Genomic DNA, 24,502 nt, shown 5'->3' with positions numbered 1-24,502 from the left:
GATCTTCCCCGAGGTCAGCTTCTACTAGTTTTTCCATTCGTCTGTAAAGAATTCGTGTTAGTACTTTGCAGCTGTGGCTTATTAAACTGATTGTTCGGTAATTTTCACATCTGTCAACACCTGCTTTCATTGGGATTGGAATTATTATATTCTTCTTGAAGTCTGAGGGTATTTCGCCTGTTTCATACATCTTGCTCACCAGATGGTAGAGTTTTGTCATGACTGGCTCTCCCAAGGCCGTCAGTAGTTCCAATGGAATGTTGTCTACTCTGGGGGCCTTGTTTCGACTCAGGTCTTTCAGTGCTCTGTCAAACTCTTCACGCAGTATCGTATCTCCCATTTCATCTTCATCTACATCCTCTTCCATTTCCATAATATTGTCCTCAAGTGCATCGCCCTTGTATAGACCCTCTATATACTCCTTCCACCTTTCTGCTTTCCCTTCTTTGCTTAGAACTGGGTTTCCATCTGAGCTCTTGATGTTCATACATGTGGTTCTCTTATCTCCAAAGGTCTCTTTAATTTTCCTGTAGGCAGTATCTATCTTACCCCTAGTGAGATTAGCCTCTACATCCTTACGTTTGTCCTCTAGCCATCCCTGCTTAGCCATTTTGCACTTTCTGTCGATCTCATTTTTGAGACGTTTGTATTCCTTTTTGCCTGCTTCATTTACTGCATTTTTATATTTTCTCCTTTCATCAATTAAATTCAATATTTCTTCTGTTACCCAAGGATTTCTACTAACCCTCTTCTTTTTACCTACTTGATCGTCTGCTGCCTTCACTACTTCATCCCTCAGAGCTACCCATTCTTCTTCTACTGTATTTCTTTCCCCCATTCCTTTCAATTGTTCCCTTATGCTCTCCCTGAAACTCTGTACAACCTCTGGTTCTTTCAGTTTATCCAGGTCCCATCTCCTTAAATTCCCACCTTTTTGCAGTTTCTTCAGTTTTAATCTACAGGTCATAACCAATAGATTGTGGTCAGAGTCCACATCTGCCCCTGGAAATGTCTTACAATTTAAAACCTGGTTCCTAAATCTCTGTCTTACCATTATATAATCTATCTGATACCTTTTAGTATCTCCAGGGTTCTTCCATGTATACAACCTTCTATCATGATTCTTAAACCAAGTGTTAGCTATGATTAAGTTGTGCTCTGTGCAAAATTCTACCAGGCGGCTTCCTCTTTCATTTCTTCCCCCCAATCCATATTCACCTACTACGTTTCCTTCTCTCCCTTTTCCTACACTCGCATTCCAGTCACCCATGACTATTAAATTTTCGTCTCCCTTCACTATCTGAATAATTTCTTTTATTTCATCATACATTTCTTCAATTTCTTCGTCATCTGCAGAGCTAGTTGGCATATAAACTTGTACTACTGTAGTAGGTGTGGGCTTTGTATCTATCTTGGCCACAATAATGCGTTCACTATGCTGTTTGTAGTAGCTTACCCGAATTCCTATTTTCCTATTCATTATTAAACCTACTCCTGCATTACCCCTATTTGACTTTGTGTTTATAACCCTGTAGTCACCTGACCGGAAGTCTTGTTCCTCCTGCCACCGAACTTCACTAATTCCCACAATATCTAACTTTAACCTATCCATTTCCCTTTTCAAATTTTCTAACCTACCTGCCCGATTAAGGGATCTGACATTCCACTCTCCGATCCGTAGAACGCCAGTTTTCTTTCTCCTGATAACGACATCCTCTTGAGTAGTCCCCGCCCGGAGATCCGAATGGGGGACTATTTTACCTCCGGAATATTTTACCCAAGAGGACGCCATCATCATTTAATCATACAGTAAAGCTGCATGCCCTCGGGAAAAATTACGGCCGTAGTTTCCCCTTGCTTTCAGCCGTTCGCAGTACCAGTACAGCAAGGCCGTTTTGGTTATTGTTACAAGGCCAGATCAGTCAATCATCCAGACTGTTGCCCTTGCAACTACTGAAAAGGCTGCTGCCCCTCTTCAGGAACCACACGTTTGTCTGGCCTCTCAACAGATACCCCTCCGTTGTGGTTGTACCTACGGTACGGCTATCTGTATCGCTGAGGCACGCAAGCCTCCCCACCAACGGCAAGGTCCATGGTTCATGGACCATGCATTAAAAACACATTTTCGTTTATGGCAAAGCTTTGTGTCTCCATGTGAGCCACAACACCATATGTTAAGTAAACTTTATGGAACAAATCAGGTACATATAAGGCAGTAACAGTCGGTAATAATCGTCTTAGGTGAGACTTCACACCCGTTTGAAATCAAAACTGGCCTCAAACAAAATGATGGACTCTGTCCAGTTCTTTTTAACGGTGTCTTGGAAAAGGTCCTTTGAGAATGGGGTAAGAGAATGGAGGAAGCGAAGAAGAGGGAAATAAAGAACGGTCAACCTGAAACTGTTATTCGTACATTGTTTGCTTGGCCCTTGCAAGTGACGTAGACATTTTTGTCAGCAATATTAACTCAGCATTTGTAAAGACTGATCGATTGATAGAGACAGATGAAAAAGTAGGATTACAGATCCCACTTGAGAAGACAAAATACATGGCCAAAATCAGCGGTAGATCAGAATGGATGGTTGGAAGACTAATCGTATATCCAGCAATGGTAATCCAACAGAATGGATAAGAACAGGAAGCGATCTACCTTAGGTTCCGCAAACTGCATCGAGCATATCACCTACCGAAAAACTTCAAGATTAAGAAGTCACTGAGCTCTGGGGCCAAGTTGCGACACTACGGTGCAGTTGTCAAACCAGAGGGATTGCATGTCTTCGGAGACTTTGACTGATAGTAGACTAGGACTGACGATACATGACTCAAAAGAGAACGCAGGCTATTACGGATGATTTTAGGCGACAGACGGATTAATGGGAACATGTGAGAACAAACAAAGAACTGTACAGAAATATAGAACCAGTACAATCATCGATTAAGAAGAAAAGGTTGTTGTTCTGTGGGCGCATCTTCAGAATGTCCAGTGTTCATCAAATAAAGAAAATCTGGAATATCATAAAGCCAAAGGCAAAAAAGATTGGGATAGTTCCAAGAATGTGTTAAAGATCGTAAAGAGATCGGTATCCCAAATTCATGAATAGGAATGAATTTAGACAAATGGTAAAAACCTGCCGAAGTTTTGAGAGAAGAACTAAAAAGATTAAAGGGAACTCCTGGCAGAAGACCGGAAGAAAGCATTGAGTGCTGGGATCAAGAGATACTGGCATGACATCAAAGCTGGCAGACGAACAAGAGCTAAAAATGGAAAACGATATTGACTGTTAACTAATAGTTCATAGTGACTCAATTCAAATGTAAATAATAATAATAGTCTTTCATTTAACGCAGATTCCTATCCTTCATTGTGGTTCATTCGAAATGTCGTAAGTGTTTAGAAAAATATGCCAACTTCTGTATTAATTTTTATTATTTATTATTTTAAGCTTTTCCGCATTACAGAGGCTTAACTCCAACATAATAATTTACTCGAAAATTACAATACAAAGAATAAACGTTTTTAAACTATATTTTCAAAATATTCCTCCAGGTGTTTCGATCTTGTGTGTCCTTTCCCTCTGCGCCCATTCTCCTCATTATGTGCTGTACATTTTGGAGCCAGGTGGTCATAGGTCGTCCTCTTCTTCTTCTCCCCTCCGGTTCCCACTCTAGTATCAATTTTGGTATTCTGACTTTCTCCATTCGTCGTTCATGCCCGTACCACTGTAATTTCTTCCTATCCATTACGTCATATATTCAGTATATTAATTTTTTAGTTCTGTCCATTACATTCCTGCTCCATAAGACTGAGTTAAGCATCCTAATGACCTTCCGTCCGCTGCTAATTCTTTTATTGATTTCTGACTCTGATTTTCCCTCGATTTCTAAAATGGATCTCAAATAACAGAAAGTGTTTTTGATTTTCTTTCCTTCAATGTATACCTCATCTGAATCATTAGTCAAGTATTCTGTTTTTTGGTAATCAATCTTCAAACCCCAAGTTTTGTATGATATTGCTAGTTGTTTTCACATATAGTTAGCATCCTCCCCATCTTGTGCTACGACTACTTGATCATCAGCAAACAATAAATGATGTACGTAAACTCCATCTCTTATTTCTAATCCCATACTATTACATTTACGAGACCATGTTCTAAGGCTAATATCTATACAGGTTTTAAATAATGATGGTGACATGGGACAGCCCTGTGAAAGGCCTTTGCTTGTTCTAAATTTCTGTGAAAGTTTATTACCAACTTTCACTTGGCAAATGTTATCTTTATACATCTGTTGTATTATTGTAATCAAGGAAGGGTTTATGTTTGCCATATGTAGTGCTCTACGAAGTAATTTTCTTGGAACAATATCATACGCTTTTTCTAGAGCTATGAAAATTAATCCTATATTTTTTAATTTTTCCCTATGTTTCTCCAAAATCTGTCATAATGTGAGAATATGGTCTACACCTAATCTCCCAGCCGTGAGTCCAGATTGTTCTTCTTGGGTTCTAAAATTTTTTTCCAGTTTGTTTTTAATTGCTTTCGCAAAAATTCTCATTAATGTGTTTGTAACACAAATTCCTCGATAATTTGAACAAATTTTGCGATACCCTTTCTTAAATATTGTATTAATGCAACCTAGCTTCATCTCGTTGGGTATTGAATCTCCATGTATCATTTTGTTGAAGAGCTGTGTTACGAGTTTCACGATTTTGTCACCACCATATTTCAGACACTCTAGATTGATATTTCCTGGTCCCGGTGATTTACCATTCTTTCCTGTTCTCAACGCCTGAAGTACTTCACTTTCTAAAATCTGGACCTCATTATCTTCATGTCCTTTTTCTCCCACTGTTCCTTCTTCTAGATGTTCTTCTCTGTCCTCATTTAATAATTTTTGGAAATACTCTTCCCATTCCTTTTGTGCTATCAGTTGGAGATTGGTTTTGCCTTTTGTATCCTGTCGAAGCCTTTTTAATACTGACCATGCTTCTTTTGCTCTCCCAAATCCTAGTTTGTTATTCACCTTGGCACATGTTCTTTACGATGCTTCATTTTTTGCCATTCTTATTTTTTTCATCACTTCATACTTCTTTTCCTTGTATATTGATCTTGTTTCTTCTGATTTATCATTCAACCATTGAAGGAACGCATTTCGTTTTTCTCTAAAGAGGACCTCTATTTCCTCTGACCACCACTCTGCTACACGGTTGTGGTTGCTATATTTTTTATCCAACACCTCTGTTGCTATGATTTTCACATTAGTTTTTATGTAGCCATATATTTCCTCTGTACTTCCTTCAGATGATTCAACCAGTTTCCTTTCCATCCTGGCCGCAAAGAATGTTCTGATACTTTCGTCTTGTAGGCTGTCGATATTAAAAGGTAAATTTTCATCTTTCTCAGTCCGGTCCGTTTTATTTATGTTACTTGTATCATTCCTTGCATTCTTCCATGGCCAAAAAGACTTAATTTTTACTAGATAGTGGTCTGATCCACACTGGGCTCCTTTATAATATCTCACGTCTACTGCCTTGAAACTACTTGTTTGCCTAATATTAATATAATCTATTATAGAACGAAGTTCTTTAGTGTTCCGTTGCAGATTTATTAATGAATGTCCTTATGTCTGAAAAATGTGTTGGTAATTTTTAGATCAAATTGTTCACAAATTGCAATCAATCGTTCCTCACTGTCATTATATTCGTCCTCTCCATGTTTTCCTACTATTCTACAGGATTCTCTAGTTTCTACGTTTCCATTCATATCTCCCATGATAATCACTTCCTTTCTTCTTGGGATTTTTTCAATAGTCTCCCTGAGGGTGGCCCAGAATGTATCTTTCTCCTTATCTTTTGTGTCGTTCGTGGGTGCATATACGCCAATAATCACAACTTCCCTAGCAAATAATGTCATTTCAACAGTTATAATACGTTGATTAATGAATGTCCAATTTGTGATTCTTTTGTTCCATGATTTCTTTATCATAATGGAGACTCCTGCTTTGGTTCTTACTGCTTTTGGCACCCCACTCCAGATATGTACATAATTACTCCAGATATGTACATAATTATCCTGTTCTTCTTCTCCTTGGCCTTTCTTCTTTGTTTCAGAGAGTACGACAACATCCATGTTAAACATGTCAAGTTCTGCAGGTAGTAAATTTATTTTAGAGGAAATACCTTGCACATTCCAGCAACCAAACATCATTTTCCGTTTCTCATCGCCATTTCGTCATCGAAAGTCCCAATTTTTCCGAGGCATATTATGAGGTTTTTTAGCATTTCTATGTTTTTATGTGAGTGAGGAGCTGGCCCACTGCACAACACCCAATGTCGATCTAATCACACTCTTTGTCTAAGAAACTAGTAATAGTCTGTCGTCTGAGTTGCTACCATTGTACAGGGTGCATCGGCTATAAGTGCAGATATTTCTGTTAGTAACAGAGGACGGTGTACTGAACATTGCATCAGTATTTACGTCATCTGCAGACTATCATTATAGCTATAACAAATCGTGTGTTGTTAGCTTGGTTAGTACCTCCAAGTACACGTGGCAAAAGTAAGCCAGTAAGGCTTATTTTTATCCTGGGCAGCAGGTCAGGTGTTGAAGTATGGACGCGTGGACACAATACGCTTAGTCTATACTGACTAGTGCAGCCCATTTAGTGGTTCAGTTGCAAACACGCAGAAACACATCAGGTCGTCAATCTTGTGACGTGTCTGTGGGAAGATTGCTCGACGCAGAAAAAAAACAACCTGCTCACTCATATGTGTACATACTGAGGTACCAAATCAAATAAATCTGCAGCTGTACCCGTTACATCGTGTATATCCACTTACATCAGTTTTCATAAGAAAAGCACGAAGGCTTCTTCAACATAGACTTCAGAATCACGAACGTAGATTTCAGCAACGGGTTTGGGACAGCGGACTGTAGATACTGTATTGCGTGGGGAAGAATAAATTCCTTGCGAGTGTGCACAGATGCAGAACACAACATCTCTCTGTTTTGTTGCACAAATGTCCTTCTGCGTATCTTTTGTCTCTAAACACGACAAGTAATGATTAAAAACGTACAAGTGGATGTCAAAACGTTGAACTTTTTCTGCGCAATAGTATTATTGTCTAAATGCCTTTTTAGCATATTATCTCTGATTGTGTAAAGCGAATCTGTGGCGCGCAGGTTTACCGAGCACTCAACTGCCTAGATGAGAGCGCCTAACCAGCTAAATATGAGACCGAGGTCGAGAAGAAGCACTAAGTCTGAACGATCTGCGCTCCCCCTCAATCGCCTTCACTATCCAAATGATATGGCAAACAGCGGATGAGCTACTGCATTTCCTTACTGCGAAGGGACGCAAAACACGGGGTGCTATTTAGCTATTAACTTGTTTAAACAGTGATTTTCATTAATATGTGAAAATAGTAAATAAAATTCAGTTATAGCAGGTAGTATTTGCGTCTTGACTAACGTCTTTTGGTCAGTTAATGCCAAAAAAGTCGCGAGTTCGTACCTCCTAAAATATCCATTATGGTCATTCGTTTGCATAGTTTTTGTTGTGAATTGGCAGGAGCCAATTCACGGGGTTTGGAGGAAGCCGAAAGGCACGCGTTTAAGCTCACGCAGGCTGGCGTGAGGTCTGGAACAGGTAAAGTAATTATACTATCAAGAAAAGTACGTAGCTTCAGGAATACTTAACTTTAATCCATAATTGGTGAACATCGGTCTGACTGTACATGCATCACAAGATAAATAGGAATTGACAATGGCGCCTTGCTAGGTCGTAGCAAATGACGTAGCTGAAGGCTATGCTAACTATCGTCTCGGCTAATGAGAGCGTAATTGTCAGTGAACCATCACTAGCAAAGTCGGCTGTACAACAGGGTCGAGTGCTAGGACGTCTCTCTAGACCTGACGTGTGGCGGCGCTCGGTCTGCAATCACTGATAGTGGCGACACGCGGGTCCGACGTATACTAACGGACCGCGGACGATTTAAAGGCTACCACCTAGCAAGTGTGGTGTCTGGCGGTGACACCACAGTTTTAACCCTAAGGATTTGGGACATCCTTTAGGTTGAAAACAAAAAGTTAGATCCAAACTGACTGAAGAACAGATCTACTATTTGAACTGTTAATTCATAAAGTACTAACAGTTCATATAGAAGATCGTTCTTCAGTCAGCTTTATGAACAGGATTTTCAGAGACCACAACTAGTCAAAGTTGATGTTATTAATGATAACATAAAAACTCGAGAAATGAAATCCTGGAGTAAACGAAAGCTTTCAAGAACTAAACCGATACTGTTAAGAGCCAACTGCGTTGCCGCGGTGGTAACACCGGTTCCCCTCAGATCACGGAAGTTATGCGCTGTCGGACTGCGCTAGAAATTGGATGGGTGATCGTCCGATATGCCGAGCGTTGTTGCCAAGCGGGATGCACTCAGCCCTTGTGAGGCAGACTGAGGAGCTACTTGATCGAGAAGCAGCTGCTCCGTCTCCTAGACTGACATACGGCCGAGAGAGCGGTGTGCTGATCACATGCCCATCCGCATCCAGTGACGCCTGTGTGCTGAGGATGACACGGCGTCCGGTCTGTACCGTTGGGCCTTCATGGCCTGCTAGGGCGGAGATTAGTTTACTTTTTAGTCGATGCTGTCACACTAGAAAATCCGTAATTGTCAGTAGTATGTATAAATCTGACAGTTTTACATTACTGGTCATTACAATTGCTACTCCACGAAGATGACGTGCTACCGACGCGATATTTAACCGACAGCAAGAAGATGCTGTGATATGCAAATGATTTGCTTTTCAGAGCATTTACACAAGGTTGGCGCCGGTGGCGACACATACAACGTGCTGACATGAGGAAAGTTTACAACCGATTTCTCATACACAAACAGCAGTTGACCGGCGTTGCCTGGTGAAACGTTGTTGTAACGCCTCGTGTAAGGAGGAGAAAAATGTACCATCACGTTTCCGACTTTGATAAAGGTCGGATTGTAGTCTATCGCGATTGCGGTTTATCGTATCGCGACATTGCTGCTCGCGTTGCTCGAGATCCAATGACTGTTAGCAGGATATAGAATCGGTGGGTTCACGAGGGTAATACGGAACGCCATGCTGAATCCCAACGGCCTCGTATCACTAGCAGTCGAGGTGACAGGCATCTTATCCGCATGGCTGTAACGGATCGTGCAACCACGTCTCGATCCCTGAGTCAACAAATGGGGACGTTTGCAAGACAACAACCATCTGCACGAACAGTTCGATGACGTTTGCAGCAGCATGGTCTATCTGCTCGTAGACCATGGCTGCGGTTACCCTTGACGCTGCATCACAGACAGGAGCGCCTGCGATGGTGTACTCAACGACGAACCTGGGTGCACGAATGGCAAAACGTCATTTTTTCGGATGAATATAGGTTCTGTTTACAGCATCATGATGGTTGCATCCGTGTTTGGCGACATCGCGGTGAACGCAGGTTGGAACCGTGTATTCGTCATCGCCATCACCCTGCGTGATGGTATGGTGTGCCATTGGTTACACGTCTCGGTCACCTCTTGTTCTCATCGACGGCACTTTGAACAGTGGACGTTGCATTTCAGATGTTACGACCCGTGGCTCCACCCTTCATTCGATCCCTGCGAAACCCTACATTTCAGCAGGATAATGCACGACCGCATGTTGCTGGTCCTGTACGGGCCTTACTGGATACAGAAAATGTTCGACTGCTGCCCTGGCCAGCACATTCTCCAGATCTCTCACCAATTGAAATCGTCTGGTCAATGGTGGCCGAGCAACTGGCTCGTCACAATACGCCAGTTACTACTCTTGATGAACTGTGGTATCGTGTTGAAGCTGCGTGGGCAGCTGTACCTGTACACGCCATCCAAGCTCTGCTTGACTCAATGCCCAGGCGTATCAAGGCCGTTATTACGGCCAGAGGTGGTTGTTCTGGGTACTGATTTCTCAAGATCTATGCACCCAAATTGCGCGAAAATGTAATCACATGTTAGTTCTAGTATAATATATTTGTCCAATGAATACCCGTTTATCATCTGCATTTCTTCTTGGTGGCCAGTAGTGTATGTTGTCATTAGCATCATCAAATAATTATATTCTCATATTGTTACAAATTTCGTCTGTTAACATCAAAGACGCACGCAGAGAGACTTCGTGCGTCCCAGCCTGAATTTCCGGGAAGGTACGTTCCGAGAAGAATCGGTTCAGCATTTACTTCCACCTACATACATTTCGCGGAATGACCACGACGCAACAATCAGGGAACTTGGAATTCATACGGAGGTTTACTTGAAAGTCGTTCCTGCCACGCACAATTCGCGAATGGAACAGGGAAGGGGGAGGTGGTATTGCTACCAGAAGTACCCTGCGCTACACGTCTCAGGGTGACTTGCAGGGTACAGATGTAGATGGAGAGGTGGTACATCACACACGGGCGACGATCTACATTATACACTATCTCATCAAAAGTATCCGGTCTGCACCACGTAATGCGGAACTGACCACTAGGTCTCGCAAGAGCTGGACCCGCCAGCAAAAAGGGAGGCATGGTGTATAGTCTTCTCAGATGAGAAGCGGTAACAGCAGAATGAGTCAATTAGGAAAGCTCAGTGATTTCTAACGTGGACTGGTCCCTAGCTGTCACCTAAGTAAAAAAAATCCATCATAGAATTTTCCAAAATCTGTGAATGAGGGCAAATAACTGTATTATGTATGACGTTTATTTTATGCTGTTCACTTGCGGGAAAATATTCTCCATTCAGTAATGTATTTGGGGATTTCGTTTAAGTAGTCGACTAAAAGCTACGTACTTCGTAAGGACCTTTGGGTCAGTCCCTTCGTGGTACATTTACTCGTAGATACAGGTAGTGCTTTCCTTACAGAAGACATCCAGTGTCAGCTGTATAAATTAAAAGCCCTTGTGTACAGATATTCTAGGAAGAGAAACATTCTGCATGACGTCAATACACTGAGATATTACTTTTGCCCTTCTAAGAGCGTTCATATTTCATTCATTGTAAATTTATTTTACTTTTCCGTATGTGATCCATTAATTCAGTTGAAGCAGTTACACTGGGCTATATTTTCCAGATGCGGAAACTTCAATTTTACATTCAGCATTTCGCAAGTACAACGTGTGTCTGCCTGAGGACTCCCAAACTCGAGTAGTTTCAGTGGTCCCAGCCCGAGTGCTTCCAATAACTAACGTTAACACCTGGCTCTCTTGGACAAAAACACTTCCCCGTTCGCTCTATCGGTAGTTTGCCACTCAAGTACTAGGTGGTTATAATTAAAGAGCAGCTACTCACAGAAGTCCATTGTGGGCAGTAATTACCGAAAGTGGGTAGACATTCTTATGTGTTGATGTGGAACTGATTTACACTAGAAAAAATTAGTTCAATCTCGTCGGTGCTCGTATTGGACAAACTGTGTAAGCGGCAGTTAATAATAACACCAACATTATGCCTTTCGCATATGTTTGACCTTTTCTGCCCAAGTCCCGTACCTAATCCATTACATACGGAAACATTTCAGTACATCTTTCTTGCATTCAAAGCGCCAGATTTGCACATGGTGACCGAAATTGGAACTAATTCTTTTCCAGCGTAGATCGGTTATTCATTAACGCATTAGAATATCTGACGAGTTTCGCTGCCACACGGGAATTACAGCCGACACTGGACCTCTGTGAGTAAGTGCACTTTAATTACACTGAAGAGCCAAAGAAACTGGTACACCTGACCAATATTGTGTAGGGGCCTCGCGAGCACGCATAAGTGCCACAACACGACATGACATGGACTCGACTAATGTCTGAAGTAGTGCTGGGGGGAACTGACACCATGAATCCTGCAGGGCTGTCCATAAATCCGTAAGAGTACGAGGGGGTGGAGATCCCTTCCGAACAGCACGTTGCAAGGCATCCCAGATATGCTCAATAATGTTCATGTCCGGGGAGTGTGGTGGTCCACGGAAGAGTTTAAACTCAGAAAAGTTTCCTGGAGCCACTCTGTAGCAATTCTGGATGCGTGGGGTGTCGCATTGTCCTAATGGAATTGCCCAAGTCCGTTGGAATGCACACTGGACTAAATGAATGCACGTCATCAGACAGGACGCTTGCGTACGTGTCACCTGTCAGAATCGTATCTAAACGTATCAGGGGTCCAAACTGCACACGCCCCACACCATTATAGAGCGTCCATCACTTTGAACAGTCCCCTGCCGATATTCAGGGTCCATCGATTGATATGGTTGTCTTCATACTCGTACATGTCCATCCGCTCGATACAATTTGAAACGAGACTCGTCCGACCAGGCAACATGTTTCTTGTCACCAACGGTCCGATGTAGGATCTTTTTCCGGCCGCAACGATGTCGAAGATTTGATGTTTTATCGGATTTCTAATATTCCAGGTACACTCGTGAAACGGTCGTGCGGGAAAATGTCCACTTCATCGCTACCTCGGAGACGCTGTGTCCCATTGCTCTTGCGCCGACTATAACACCATGTTCAAAATCACTTAAATTTTGATAACCCGCCATTGTAGCCGATCTAACAACTGCCCTCGACACTGGTTGTCTTATACAGGGTGAGTCACCTAACATTGCCGCTGGATATATTTCGTAAACCACATCAAACACTGACGAATCGATTCCACACACCGAACGTGAGGAGAGGGGCTAGTGTAATTGTTTAATACAAACCATACAAAAATGCACGGAAGTATGTTTTTTAACACAAACCTACGTTTTTTTAAATGGAACCCCTTTAGTTTTGTTAGCACATCTGAACATATAAACAAATACGTAATCAGTGCCGTTTGTTGCATTGTAAAATGTTATTACATCCGGAGATATTGTACCCTAAAGTTGACGCTTGAGTACCACTCCTCCGCTGTTCGATAGTGTGTATCGGAGAGCACCGAATTACGTAGGGATCCAAAGGGAACGGTGATGGACCTTAGGTATAGAAGAGACTGGAACAGCACATTACGTCCACATGCTAACACCTTTTTATTAGTCTTTTTCACTGACGCACATGTACATTACCATGAGGGGTGAGGTACACGTACACACGTGGTTTCCGTTTTCAATTACGGAGTGGAATAGAGTGTGTCCCGACATGTCAGGCCAATAGATGTTCAATGTGGTGGCCATCATTTGCTGCACACAATTGCAATCTCTGGCGTAATGAATATCGTACACGCCGCAGTACATCTGGTGTAATGTCGCCGCAGGCTGCCACAATACGTTGTTTCATATCCTCTGAGGTTGTAGGCACATCACGGTACACATTCTCCTTTAACGTACCCCACAGAAAGAAGTCCAGAGGTGTAAGATCAGGAGAACCGGCTGGCAAATTTATGCGTCCTCCACGTCCTATGAAACGCCCGTCGAACATCCTGTCAAGGGTCAGCCTAGTGTTAATTGCGGAATGTGCAAGTGCACAATCATGCGGATACCACATACGTCGACGCGTTTCCAGTGAGACATTTTCGAGCGACGTTGGCAGATCATTCTGTAGAAACGCGATGTATGGTGCAGCTGTTTGGGCCCCTGCAATGAAGTGAGGACCAATGAGGTGGTCGCCAATGATTCCGCACCATACATTTACAGTCCACGGTCGCTGTCGCTCTACCTGTCTGAGCCAGCGAGGATTGTCCACGGACCAGTAATGCATGTTCCGTAGATTCACTGCCCCGTGGTTTGTGAAACCCGCTTCATCGGTAAACAGGTAGAACTGCAACGCATTCTCTGTTAATGCCCATTGACAGAATTGCACTCGATGATTAAAGTCATCACCATGTAATTGCTGATGTAGCGACACATGAAACGGGTGAAAGCGGTGACGATGCAGTATGCGCATGACACTGCTTTGACTCAGTCCACCGGCTCTCTCAATGTCCCGTGTACTCATGTGTGGGTTCATGGCAACAGCAGCTAACTCACCAACTGCACCCACTTCTCCTGTGACGGGTCTGTTACGGACCCGTTTGCGTGCTACGACCATACCTGTTGCATACAGTTGGCGGTAGATGTTTTGCAATGTGCGGCACGTTGGATGCTCTCTGTCCGGGTACCGTTCTGCATACACCCTGCAGGCTTCAGCTGCATTTCGTCGACACTCGCCATAGATGAGTATCATCTCCTCCTTTTCAGAGTTCGAATACACCATGGTCACAGTTCCTACAACACTACACTATCACAGACGTCTGGTAACACGGTGTACTACGGTTGGTCTGCGTGCGGAGACGAATGCAGAATAACAATAGCAGCAAGCGCTACATGCGGACACTGCGACAGCTAGACCAAACCACAACAGTGCACTACAGCCACACTCGTAAACACGGTCGTCATCGTAAACATGTCCCTACAGATGCTGCTCGCCGACCGTGGCCCGTGTTTGTTAAACCACGCAACTGAACGTCGGAGGTTTCAAGCGTCTACTTTAGGTTACAATATCTCCGGACGTAATTAACATTTTACAATGCAACAAACGGCACTGATTACGTATTTGTTTATATGTTCAGATGTGCTAACAAAACTAACGTGGTTCCACTTAAAAAAGCGTAGGTTTGTGTTAAAAAACATACTTCCGTGCATTTTTGTATGGTTTGTATTAAACAATTACACTAGCCCCTCTCCTCACGTTCGGTCTGTGGAATCGGTTCCTCAGTATTTGATGTGGTTTACGAAATATATCCAGCGGTAACGTTAGTTGACTCACCCTGTATAGGCTTTACCCACCGCAGCGCCGTATTCTGCCTGTTTACATATCTCTGTATTTGCATGCGCATGCCTATACCAGTTTCTTTGGCACTTCGGTGTATAACCACGGTGTATTTGGGCACTGAACGAGGTGGCGCAGGGAAGAGCACACTGGACTTGCATTCGGGAGGACAACAGTTCAGATCCCCGTCTGGACAACAGATTTGTGTTTCCCGTGATTTTTTTAATCGCTCCACACAAATGCCGGGATGATTCCTTTGAAAGCGCGTGGCTGACTCCTTCCCCATCCTTCTAAATACGAGCTTGTGCCATTCTCTAGTAACTGCGCCGACATTGAACTCTGATCTTCCTTCCTTTTTAAGTATTGGGCGTCTTCACACAATAATGGGACTCCTTTACAGGGAACGAATCGCTGTACTGTCTTATTTTCATCTGAACAGCTTATGGTGTGCTGTTTGAACTGACCCATCTAATTTTGTCTCTATGAAGTCAGTCCAAACAGATTCGAAACTTGATTAGTAAAAAATAGGGAAAAGCTAAGATGGTGATTTTAATACTTCATGTGTTGTACATTGTCTCCCGCTACTTGAGCACAACGCACAGGACGCTCATACAACCACTGCCAGGAAAAGCCTCCTTTGGGTTGTCAAGTCGCGCTTCACATTCACACCTTCCGTCTTGGCGAACCATCAGAGACCCATTCGGCACTTCGTCGTTTTGTGTGGGTTGGTACTAATAATACCAAGTCTCGTAACCTGTGATGATCTTTTCTGATGATTTTTTCCGAAAAGAATTGTCTGTGTTATATATTTCAGACAAGTTATTTTTGTTCAGAAGTCAAAGTGTGCGGGACAAACTTGGTACACAGGCCTCTATTCTTCAAAACATTCCTGAACACTTGAGTTAGAGACGTTGCTACATTGCGACTTGCGACACAACATCGATGCCACACTATGGCAGCACATCCACAACTTAGCATTGGCGGTTCACTACTGACAGACTGAATACACATCTGTTTTTACATTTGTTTATCCAAGCTGCCACCGTAGTTACTGCGCTGATGAACATAATCAGTCTCAGAACTTTTTGGTCAGGTGGTGTAGACGGTTGGTTGGTTGATTTGGGAGAGGGGACAAAAAGCGAGGTCATCGGGCCCTTCGGCACGGGGAGGGACGGGGAAGGAAGTCGGTCGTGCCCTTCCAAAGGAACCATCCCGGTATTTGCCTGAAGCGGTTTAGGGAAATCTCGGAAAACCTAAATCAAGATGGCCGGATGCGGGTTTGAACCGTCGTCCTCCCGAGTGCGAGTCCATTGTGCTAACGACTGCGGAACTTCGCTCGGTCGGTGTAAACGTATCGCTAGGTATCTTCAAATAGCATAACATCCCTATTCGCTTAATGATTATAGCAAGAGATGAGATAAATGCAGCGAGACATACCTCCTCTTTGTTCGTCCCGCTGCATAAATTATACTTGAAAGAGTCTAAGTATGATCAGCTTTCCTCGCCCCGTGGACACCTTTGCTTTACTTCACGTATATAAATTAGTAGCTCAAGATATATTTCTTGCGCAATTTTGGGTAATAGCATAAAATTTGTTGAAAATTTCAAAGTAATTTTCCTCTCCAAATGACTCCAAGCATTTCTTCTTGTTTCTAAGACGATAAACGTGGGTTGACTACTTACATCTCTGTCAATTGGATTAAAATTAAGGTTGCCTGTAGTTTCCTTAAGTCGGGTATTTTGAGACTGAGCTGTTATCAGACATGCACATGAAAGGAACATTGAAGAGAGAAGCACACCTGCACTTGTATTAATCCCAATCGTTTTGCTCGAATCTCTTTTGCACTTTGGTTTACGTACTTCACACCTTTACGCCTCGCTGTCGTGATTATGTTGCTTTTGTATGTGTCGCGATATATTTTTCTTTTACATATAACATTGTGTACTTCACTCCATCTCTCTGTCCACCTCCTCCACCACACACTTCCCGTCCATCTGCTCCTTCCTCTCTCTCTGTCTATGCACGGGGTCCCGGGTTCGATTCCTGGCGGGGTCAGGGATTTTCACCTGCCACGAGATGACTGGATGTTTGTGTTGTCCTCATCATTTCATCATCATTCACGAGAGTGGCGATATTGGACTGAGCAAAGGTTGGGAATTTGTACGGGCGCTGATAACCGCGCAATTGAGCGCCGCACATACCAATCATCACCACCATCATCATCATCATCTCTCTGTCTATCTCCTCCTTCCCCTCAAAGTCCATCCACTCCTCCCCTTCATCTACTCCTCCCCCTCTCCCTATGGTCCATCAGCTCTTCACTTCCTCTCTCTGTCCATGTACTCCTCCTGCTCTCTCTGCCCATCTCTTCGTCCCTCTGCCGCTGTCCATCTTCTCCTTTCTCCTTACTCTGCCCGTCGCCTCTTTTCCTTCCTCCTCCCCCCTCCCCCGTTTTGTCCATCTCTTGCCTTTTTCTGTCCATTTCCTTCTCCCCTCTCTCTATACCTCTTCCCCCTGATTTTTTCCATCTACTTCCCCTTTCTGTCTCTCCACCTACTCCTCTTCTCTCCCCAAATTAGCACCCCGCCCCAATAGAAAGGTGCTGGTTCTTGTACCCACACTATTTCTTTTCAGGTAGTAAGTCATATGTGTTGGTTGAAATCGATCCAGGGGTTTGGTTCAAATGGCTCTGAGCACTATGGGATTTAACTTCTGAGGTCATCAGTCCCCTAGAACTTAGAAGTACTTAAACCTAACTAAACTAAGGACATCACACACATCCATGCCCGAGGCAGGATTCGAACCTGCGACCGTAGCGGTCGCCCGGTTCCAGACTGTAGCGCCTACAACCGCTCAGCCACCCTGGCCGGCCCAGGGGTTTAAGAGGAGCTTTTTAGACGTGGCTTTGCCTGCATGCGCACATGTCTCATATATTTCTCATATAACGAACATATTTCACCCATATTTGTATACAAATTTCCCCTCTATCTGGATCGAAATTCGCCCTGCTGTTTCGTTTTCACGCAGCTCAGTGTTTATTACGACATAACTCCTAAACTATGTGCCGTGCAGCAATTTGCGATAGAGTTAGCAGCAAAGAAGCTATAGATTAAAACGTCATGCAAGATGCGGCAGTTTCTCAAGCATCTCAGTGTTTATGACGTCACATCTCCCCAACTATGCTTTGTATAGTCACATAATTTTCGTAATATATTGTCTGCAAAATGTGTCCACAATACTGTTAGTAATAAAGAAATAATGAATTAAAATGGCATATCTGATGGGGCAATTTTATTGCATGAACAGCGAACATGTAGTAAGCGATAAACTTTTTTCCTTTCATCATTTTGTGGGGGTGTCAATGAGGAACAATTCCGAAAAGGTATGAAATTATGTTTAAACTTTGTTCTAAGTCAGTAAGTGCTCTCATTCCCAAATACTGGATGAATATAGTCTGACGATTTGCGCGTCGTGAGCTACGCTACTTTTCACCCTCCCCCCCCCCCCCCCCTCCTTTAACAGGAAGGTGGTTCTTAACCTCACAGCGATTCTTTCAAGACAGTAAATGATACGTGTACCCAGTATGGTTGAAATCGGTCCCGAGTTAGGACGTTCAAACTGTACGGCTGGCCGTGAGTCATGATGGGAATTTTTATACGAATATGATTTGGTTTAGCAACGAAGCCCACTTTCATTTGGATGGGTTCCTCAATAAGCAAAATTGGCGCATTTGGGGGACAGAGAGGATCCGGATTTCGTGATCGAGAGGTTTCTTCACCCTCAACGGGTGACTGTGTGGTGTGCAATGTCCAGTCACGGAAAGATGATTTCATCCGCATTATCCAAAGTGACCCCAGTTTCGACAATATGTGGCTCATGCAAGACGGAACTCGACACCATCGAAGCAGGAGAGTGTTTGATATCGTGGAGGAGCACTTCAGGGACCGCATTCTGGCTGTGGGGTATCCAGAGGCCACTGGCATGGGCCTCGATTGGCCGCCATATTCTCCGGATCTGAATACATCCGACTCCTTTTTGTGGGCCTACATTAAATACAAGGTGTACCGCAATAACCCCAAAACTATTGCTGAGCTGAAAACATCCATTCAGGAGGTCATGGACAGCATTGATGTTCCGACACTTCAGCGGGTCTGCAGAATTTCGATATTCGTGTGCGCTACATCATCACCAATGATGGTAGGCATGTCGAACATGTCATAAGCTAAATCCGAATATCTGTAGTGACGTTTACACGTTGAATAAAGTCTGTGTGGGCCGTGATCTATAACTAATTTACGTTTTTGCATATAGTTCATTAATTGTCACCCTTTACATACGTATATCCATCTTCGTAATTTGTAAAGTTGCGTATGGAGAACACAAAACAGGAAACTAGTAGGAATTGGAACAAAACTTGACTGGTGCCCTTAAAAAAAAACTATTAATTTGTCGATGGTTCTCCATCCCAGAAAACATGCTGAATACTCCTTATCCAGAAAACTTCTATCCTGTCGCAAATTTCGCATGACACATGATATGATCGAGCTATCGAGAGTAAGCAGTGGTGTGCTGAGTGCAATGCTTTTTGGAAGTCACGAATTGGTGCGTCTCTCTGGCCGCCTAGATCCATGGCTTTCAAGATGTAAATGAGGATAGCGCGAGTTGGGTTTCGCATCATCGTCGTTTTCTGAATCCATGCTGGTTGGCATGGAGAAGATCATTCTGTTCGAGATACGTCACTAAGTCTGGACACAAGAGTATGGTCTAAGATTGTGCAACAGATTTGTGTCAATGATATAGGACGAAAGTTCAGTATTTTGTCTACTTTTTGGTCAACATTTGTGTGTCAATGAAGGTCAGTTGAAAAAAAAATGAGGTGGTGTAAATCGACAGTTAAGAAAACTGAAAAGTAACAGAATACTGGACTGCTGGTGAAAGAAGCCCGCAGAGCGAAATGACCATCTGCGGGAAGCTGTCGGGGCATCCCAGCGCCTGCAGGCGTCCGTAACCTTGATGGCGCTTGCCATTGACCGCAGCTCGTAATGACGTCACGGGCCCTGACCCGGCCGGTGGGAGCCGAGCGGCCGCAGGTAAACTGTCTTCCGAGTCCAGTTCTTCGCCAGGGGCCGCAGTGGGAGGTGAAGACGGTTGGCGGCTCGCAGTTGTGCATCAGAGATGGGCTCCGGAACGATTGCCTTCGTAGTGCTGGCAGCTAGTGCCACGGCCAGCGCTATCATATTCAGCGAAGACGCCAAGCCCTCCGTATACAACGGTGAGTGTTGTTCCGGAACATTTGTTGCTGCTACGGAACATTTCACTGTTCGCTATTGCGACTGCGGCCAATGACCTTGAAACTATGTAGATGACGAACGAATCAGTTCCTTATTTGAACGCCACGCGGCACTGTAACCGGCATCTGTGCCGTACACAACGTCTGAATGACATGCGGTAGAATACTATGGAACACGTAAGCGTGTTTCGCTAAAAAGGCTGTTTAATGTGACGCTGAAACAGATGAACGGGCCAGTGCGTGTAGCTACGTACCAAGTGCCGCAATCTAAACAGATATTTCGTACGAAGAACGTAATTAGCGAAATTGCATCGGTATTCATAGCTTCCTAGCTCTACACGTCAATGCAGAAATCGAATTCAGCGATTGAAATGTTTGGAGACATTCGCCATCATGCGCTGTGCACGCTATAATCAGGTATAAGAGGACAGTATTAGTAATTTGAAATAAAATAGTTCAGACATGTGGCCTACTTCTCGTGGTGTCCGAGATTAACGCACCCAATTGTTAACTAGTTCTCGTTTTTTATTCCTCATGATACAAATTTTTCATAATACGTGCGTGAAAATGCAGGTCACCTCGGTGATTTTCACACATTGTATCTTCTCGTGTTAGCCATGTTGCAGCGTCCTCTTGAAGCAACGTTACAACGACTTTCCTGCTTTTTTATCTTCAGGTACAGCGTCATAGTTTACACACCATTTTGAAGCTGCGTTGGATTTCCCCCATCCCCAACCGTAAGGGGACAGTGATTTTCACACATTGTATCTTCTCGTGTTAGCCATGTTGCAGCGTCCTCTTGAAGCAACGTTACAACGACTTTCCTGCTTTTTTATCTTCAGGTACAGCGTCATAGTTTACACACCATTTTGAAGCTGCGTTGGATTTCCCCCATCCCCAACCGTAAGGGCAAATAGACTACTTCTGAAGGTGACTAGCAGGAAGTTCGAAGGAGTGCTTCCAGTCGTTAGGTTGGCATATGACAAGATTCGTCAGGTTATAATGCATTTTAAACAGTTGACAGTCAGTGTTCGGAAAAACTACAATCAACTTGTCTTATTTAATACTTGTGTTCGTTTATGAGGGCAGCTGTGACCATGTTGCGGCCTGCATCACAGTACTGGGAATTCATCGCAGTCAAAGCAGCATTTTAAGCGCATATGCGGACGCAGAAACCCACTTTAGAAAATTTACACACTATATTGTACACATCGCGACAGGCACCGTTACTTCATACATAACCGCGACGTCTTAACGTTAGCACTCAGAGTCCTATTTATTACGACAGACTTATATTGTTCTCGCTAAAATTATACCTCAAGTGCTCCAAAAGATTCGTTCTTTCATGAAGTTTCAGCATTTAAATGCCGTACTATTTGTTCTGCCGCAGTTTTAATATATTTTTAAAACATATAAATGTCGGACATCTAACCGATTGCTTTGGATACGGCGAATTGCAAGCTCCAAACGTACAATTTAAGGGTTTCGTCCCTCTGTCGGTAAAAATGCTCTGAGGGTTCCACACAAACTTCATTAAGTATATATACCCATAGTTGTCCTAAACCTCGACAATTTGTTCCGTTTATCGATAACGATTCTGGCAAGATATCGGTCCCGGAAATTTTAAGATTTTTGAAAATGTTTTAATTTTAAGTTAACATTTCTGGTTTATTTTAGCATTTGATACTGTAATTGTATAGCTACGAATTAACAATTTTCGGATTTATTCTTTTACTTGCTCTGTAAAACTTTGCTTCTTGCAAAATTTCACAGTTCTAGGTCAAAAGGAAGTGCTCTATAGGTTTTAATGAGTGAGTTTGTGAATATCAAAATAAGTGACATAAAGGGTCGTATCTTTTAATTGCATTGACTTGGAAGCTTAAATTTTCACACGGCCTAAGCGGCTTCGGCATAGATATGGAAATAAAAAGCTGAATTCAAAGGGAAAATTTATACGACACTGACGACGCGCTGGCATTGTTTCTCAATGGGATGTCACGTGATTGTTGAGATCCTAACCAGACGATCAGGCACATCAGAAAAGACTGCATCTTCCTATACTATTAAGGCAACTTGATATATTTCCTGAACGCATAACCAGCAGTCGTGAATCAGATTGAAAAACTGAATATTGAGATGTATTTATTCTCTCACTGTTTATCTACTAAATTACTTGGGGCTTTTAAACATTGAATTCGTAACTGCTCTGTTATATTTTGAAGCACTTCGCGTTTGGCCAAAGAAAGAAGAATGTGTATATATGTTAGGAAATACACTATGTGATCAAAAGTATCCGGAAACCTGGCTGAAAATGACTTAAAAGTTCGTGGCGCCCTCCATCGGTAATGCTGGAATTCAATATTGTGTTGGCCCACCCTTATCCTTGATGATACCTTCCACTCTCGCAGACATACGTTCAATCAGGTGCTGGAAGGTTTCTTGGGGAATGGCAGCCCATTATTCACGGAGTGCTGCACTGAGGAGAGGTATCGATGTCGATCTGTGAGGCCTGGTACGAAGGCGGCGTTCCAAAACATCCCAAACGGATTCTATACGGTTCAGGTCAGGACTCTGTGCAGGCCAGTACATTACACGCATGTTATTGTCGTGTAATCACTCCGGTACAGACCGTGCATTATTAACAGGTCCTCGATCGTGTTGAACGATGCAATAGCCATCCTCGAATTGCTCTTCAACAAAGCAAGAAGGTGCTTAAAACATTAATGTAGGGCTGTGCTGTGATAGTGCCACGCAAAACAACAAGGGCTGCAAGCCCCCTCCATGAAAAACACGACCACACCATAACACCATCGCCCCCGAATTTTACTGTTGGCACTACGCACGCTGGCATATGACGTTCACCAGGCATTAGCCATACCCACACCCTGGCATCTGATCGCCACGTTGTTTAGCGTGATTCGTCACTCCAAACAACATTTTTCCACTGTTCAATCGTCCAATGTTTACGCTCCTTACACCAAGCGTGGCGTCGTTTGGTATTTTATTGGCGTGATGTGTGGGTTATGAGAAGCCGCTCGACCATGAATTCCAAGTATTCTCACCTCCCGCCTAACTGTCATAGTACTTGCAGTGGATCCTGATGCAGTTTGGAATTCCTGTGTGATGGTCTGGATAGATGTCTGCCTGTTACACATTACGACCCTCTTCAACTGTCGGTGGTCTCTGTTAGCCAACAGACGAAGTCGGCCTGTACGCTTTTGTGCTTTACGTGTCCCTTCACGTTTGCACTTCACTATTACATCGGCAACAGTGGAACTAGGTATGTTAAGGAGTGTGGAAATCTCGCGTACAGACGTATGACACAAGTGACACCCAATCACCTGACTACGTTCGAAGTCCGTGAGTTCCGCGAAGCGCTCCATTCTGCTCTCTCGCGATATCTAATGACTACTGAGGTCGCTGATATGGAGTACCTGGCAGTAGTTGGCAGCACGGTGCCCCTGGTATGAAAAAAGTATGCTTTTGGGGGGGGGGGGGAGTGTGGATACTTTTGATCACATAGTGTAAATACCTTATCCGCAGATAGAATTCCACGATAACAGAATTGTTCAACACAGTCAAATTCAGAAAGCCATTGTGGTTACTGAATAAGATGGCAATGAAGAAACTACTACTGTCCACCAAGGTAGAAGCAACGGAGTTATGACAGGCTTGGTACATGTTCACTTTCAAGAAGACAGGATAAGAAACTTTCCGTGGCCTTGCTGAAGAAGCCGTCCTGACTTTTGAATAAGCAATTTAAGGAAACAGTGAGAGATCGAAATCTGCTTGGTCGGTACGGTAGAAGATTAATTATGCTATCCACGAAACATACAAGCGTTCGTGGATAGCAAGCGAAGCAGCCTGCATCACAATTGAGAAGACGTAAGTAGTCAATCGCCTATGCCATACAAACATGGAAATACGTGTGTGTGTGGGGAGGTGGGGGGAGGGGGGGGAGGGGGGAGGAGGAAGCCGACTTACATCGGGATGACCCGACTGAGATGTGATAGCAGTTCTCGAAGTGTCCATTGTCTTCACCACTGCATTTTTCAGATTGTGGTTCTTACGAAACCCCCACACAGAATCTCCTTCAGCTGTTTGGAATGCACCGCTCCTGAAGAATAGCTCGTAGGATCTCTGTTCAAACGCTAGCAAGCTGCACGAATAACGTTCTCGAATAAACCAACTGAAGAAAACCGTAAGCGAAAATACCGAGTAAAGCTGAACCCACAGCTTCATAGTGATTTTTTAATAAACAAATTTTATGCCTCTTTTTTGCTGTCCCACTATAATGATTAGACGACGGTTTGGAAATTATGAAAGATGCAACCTCACGAGGTATGTGAGAAAAGTAAACAGACTGACAACAAAGTGAACGGTCTGGCGACGCCGTGTAGTTCTACTTGTGTAGACTGGTGTGTTCATCCCTTCCAGGCGCTCAGTCAAGATGCAGC

The 24,502-nt window shown here is 43.5% G+C and overlaps 2 protein-coding genes across 2 annotated transcripts in view; one reads left to right on the top strand and one right to left on the bottom strand.

Annotated features, from left to right (window-relative positions):
* LOC126464102 (rhotekin-like) overlaps positions 1–24,502 on the bottom strand; it is a 755,639-nt gene that overhangs the window by 109,209 nt on the left and 621,928 nt on the right. The window lies entirely within an intron of this gene.
* The window catches only part of LOC126464143 (serine protease snake-like), an 80,461-nt gene continuing 75,817 nt past the window's right edge, over positions 19,859–24,502 (top strand). The window contains exon 1 of the mRNA XM_050096212.1: positions 19,859–20,027. Within this exon, the coding sequence (XP_049952169.1) occupies positions 19,931–20,027 (97 nt within the window). The 5' untranslated portion in view covers positions 19,859–19,930. The remainder of the gene's footprint in view (positions 20,028–24,502) is intronic.

The sequence above is a fragment of the Schistocerca serialis genome, chromosome 1, assembly GCF_023864345.2.
Source record: "Schistocerca serialis cubense isolate TAMUIC-IGC-003099 chromosome 1, iqSchSeri2.2, whole genome shotgun sequence".
Classification (NCBI taxonomy): Eukaryota; Metazoa; Arthropoda; class Insecta; order Orthoptera; family Acrididae; genus Schistocerca; species Schistocerca serialis.
Note: the sequence above shows the minus strand (reverse complement) of the source record. Positions and strands in the feature narration are given on the sequence as shown.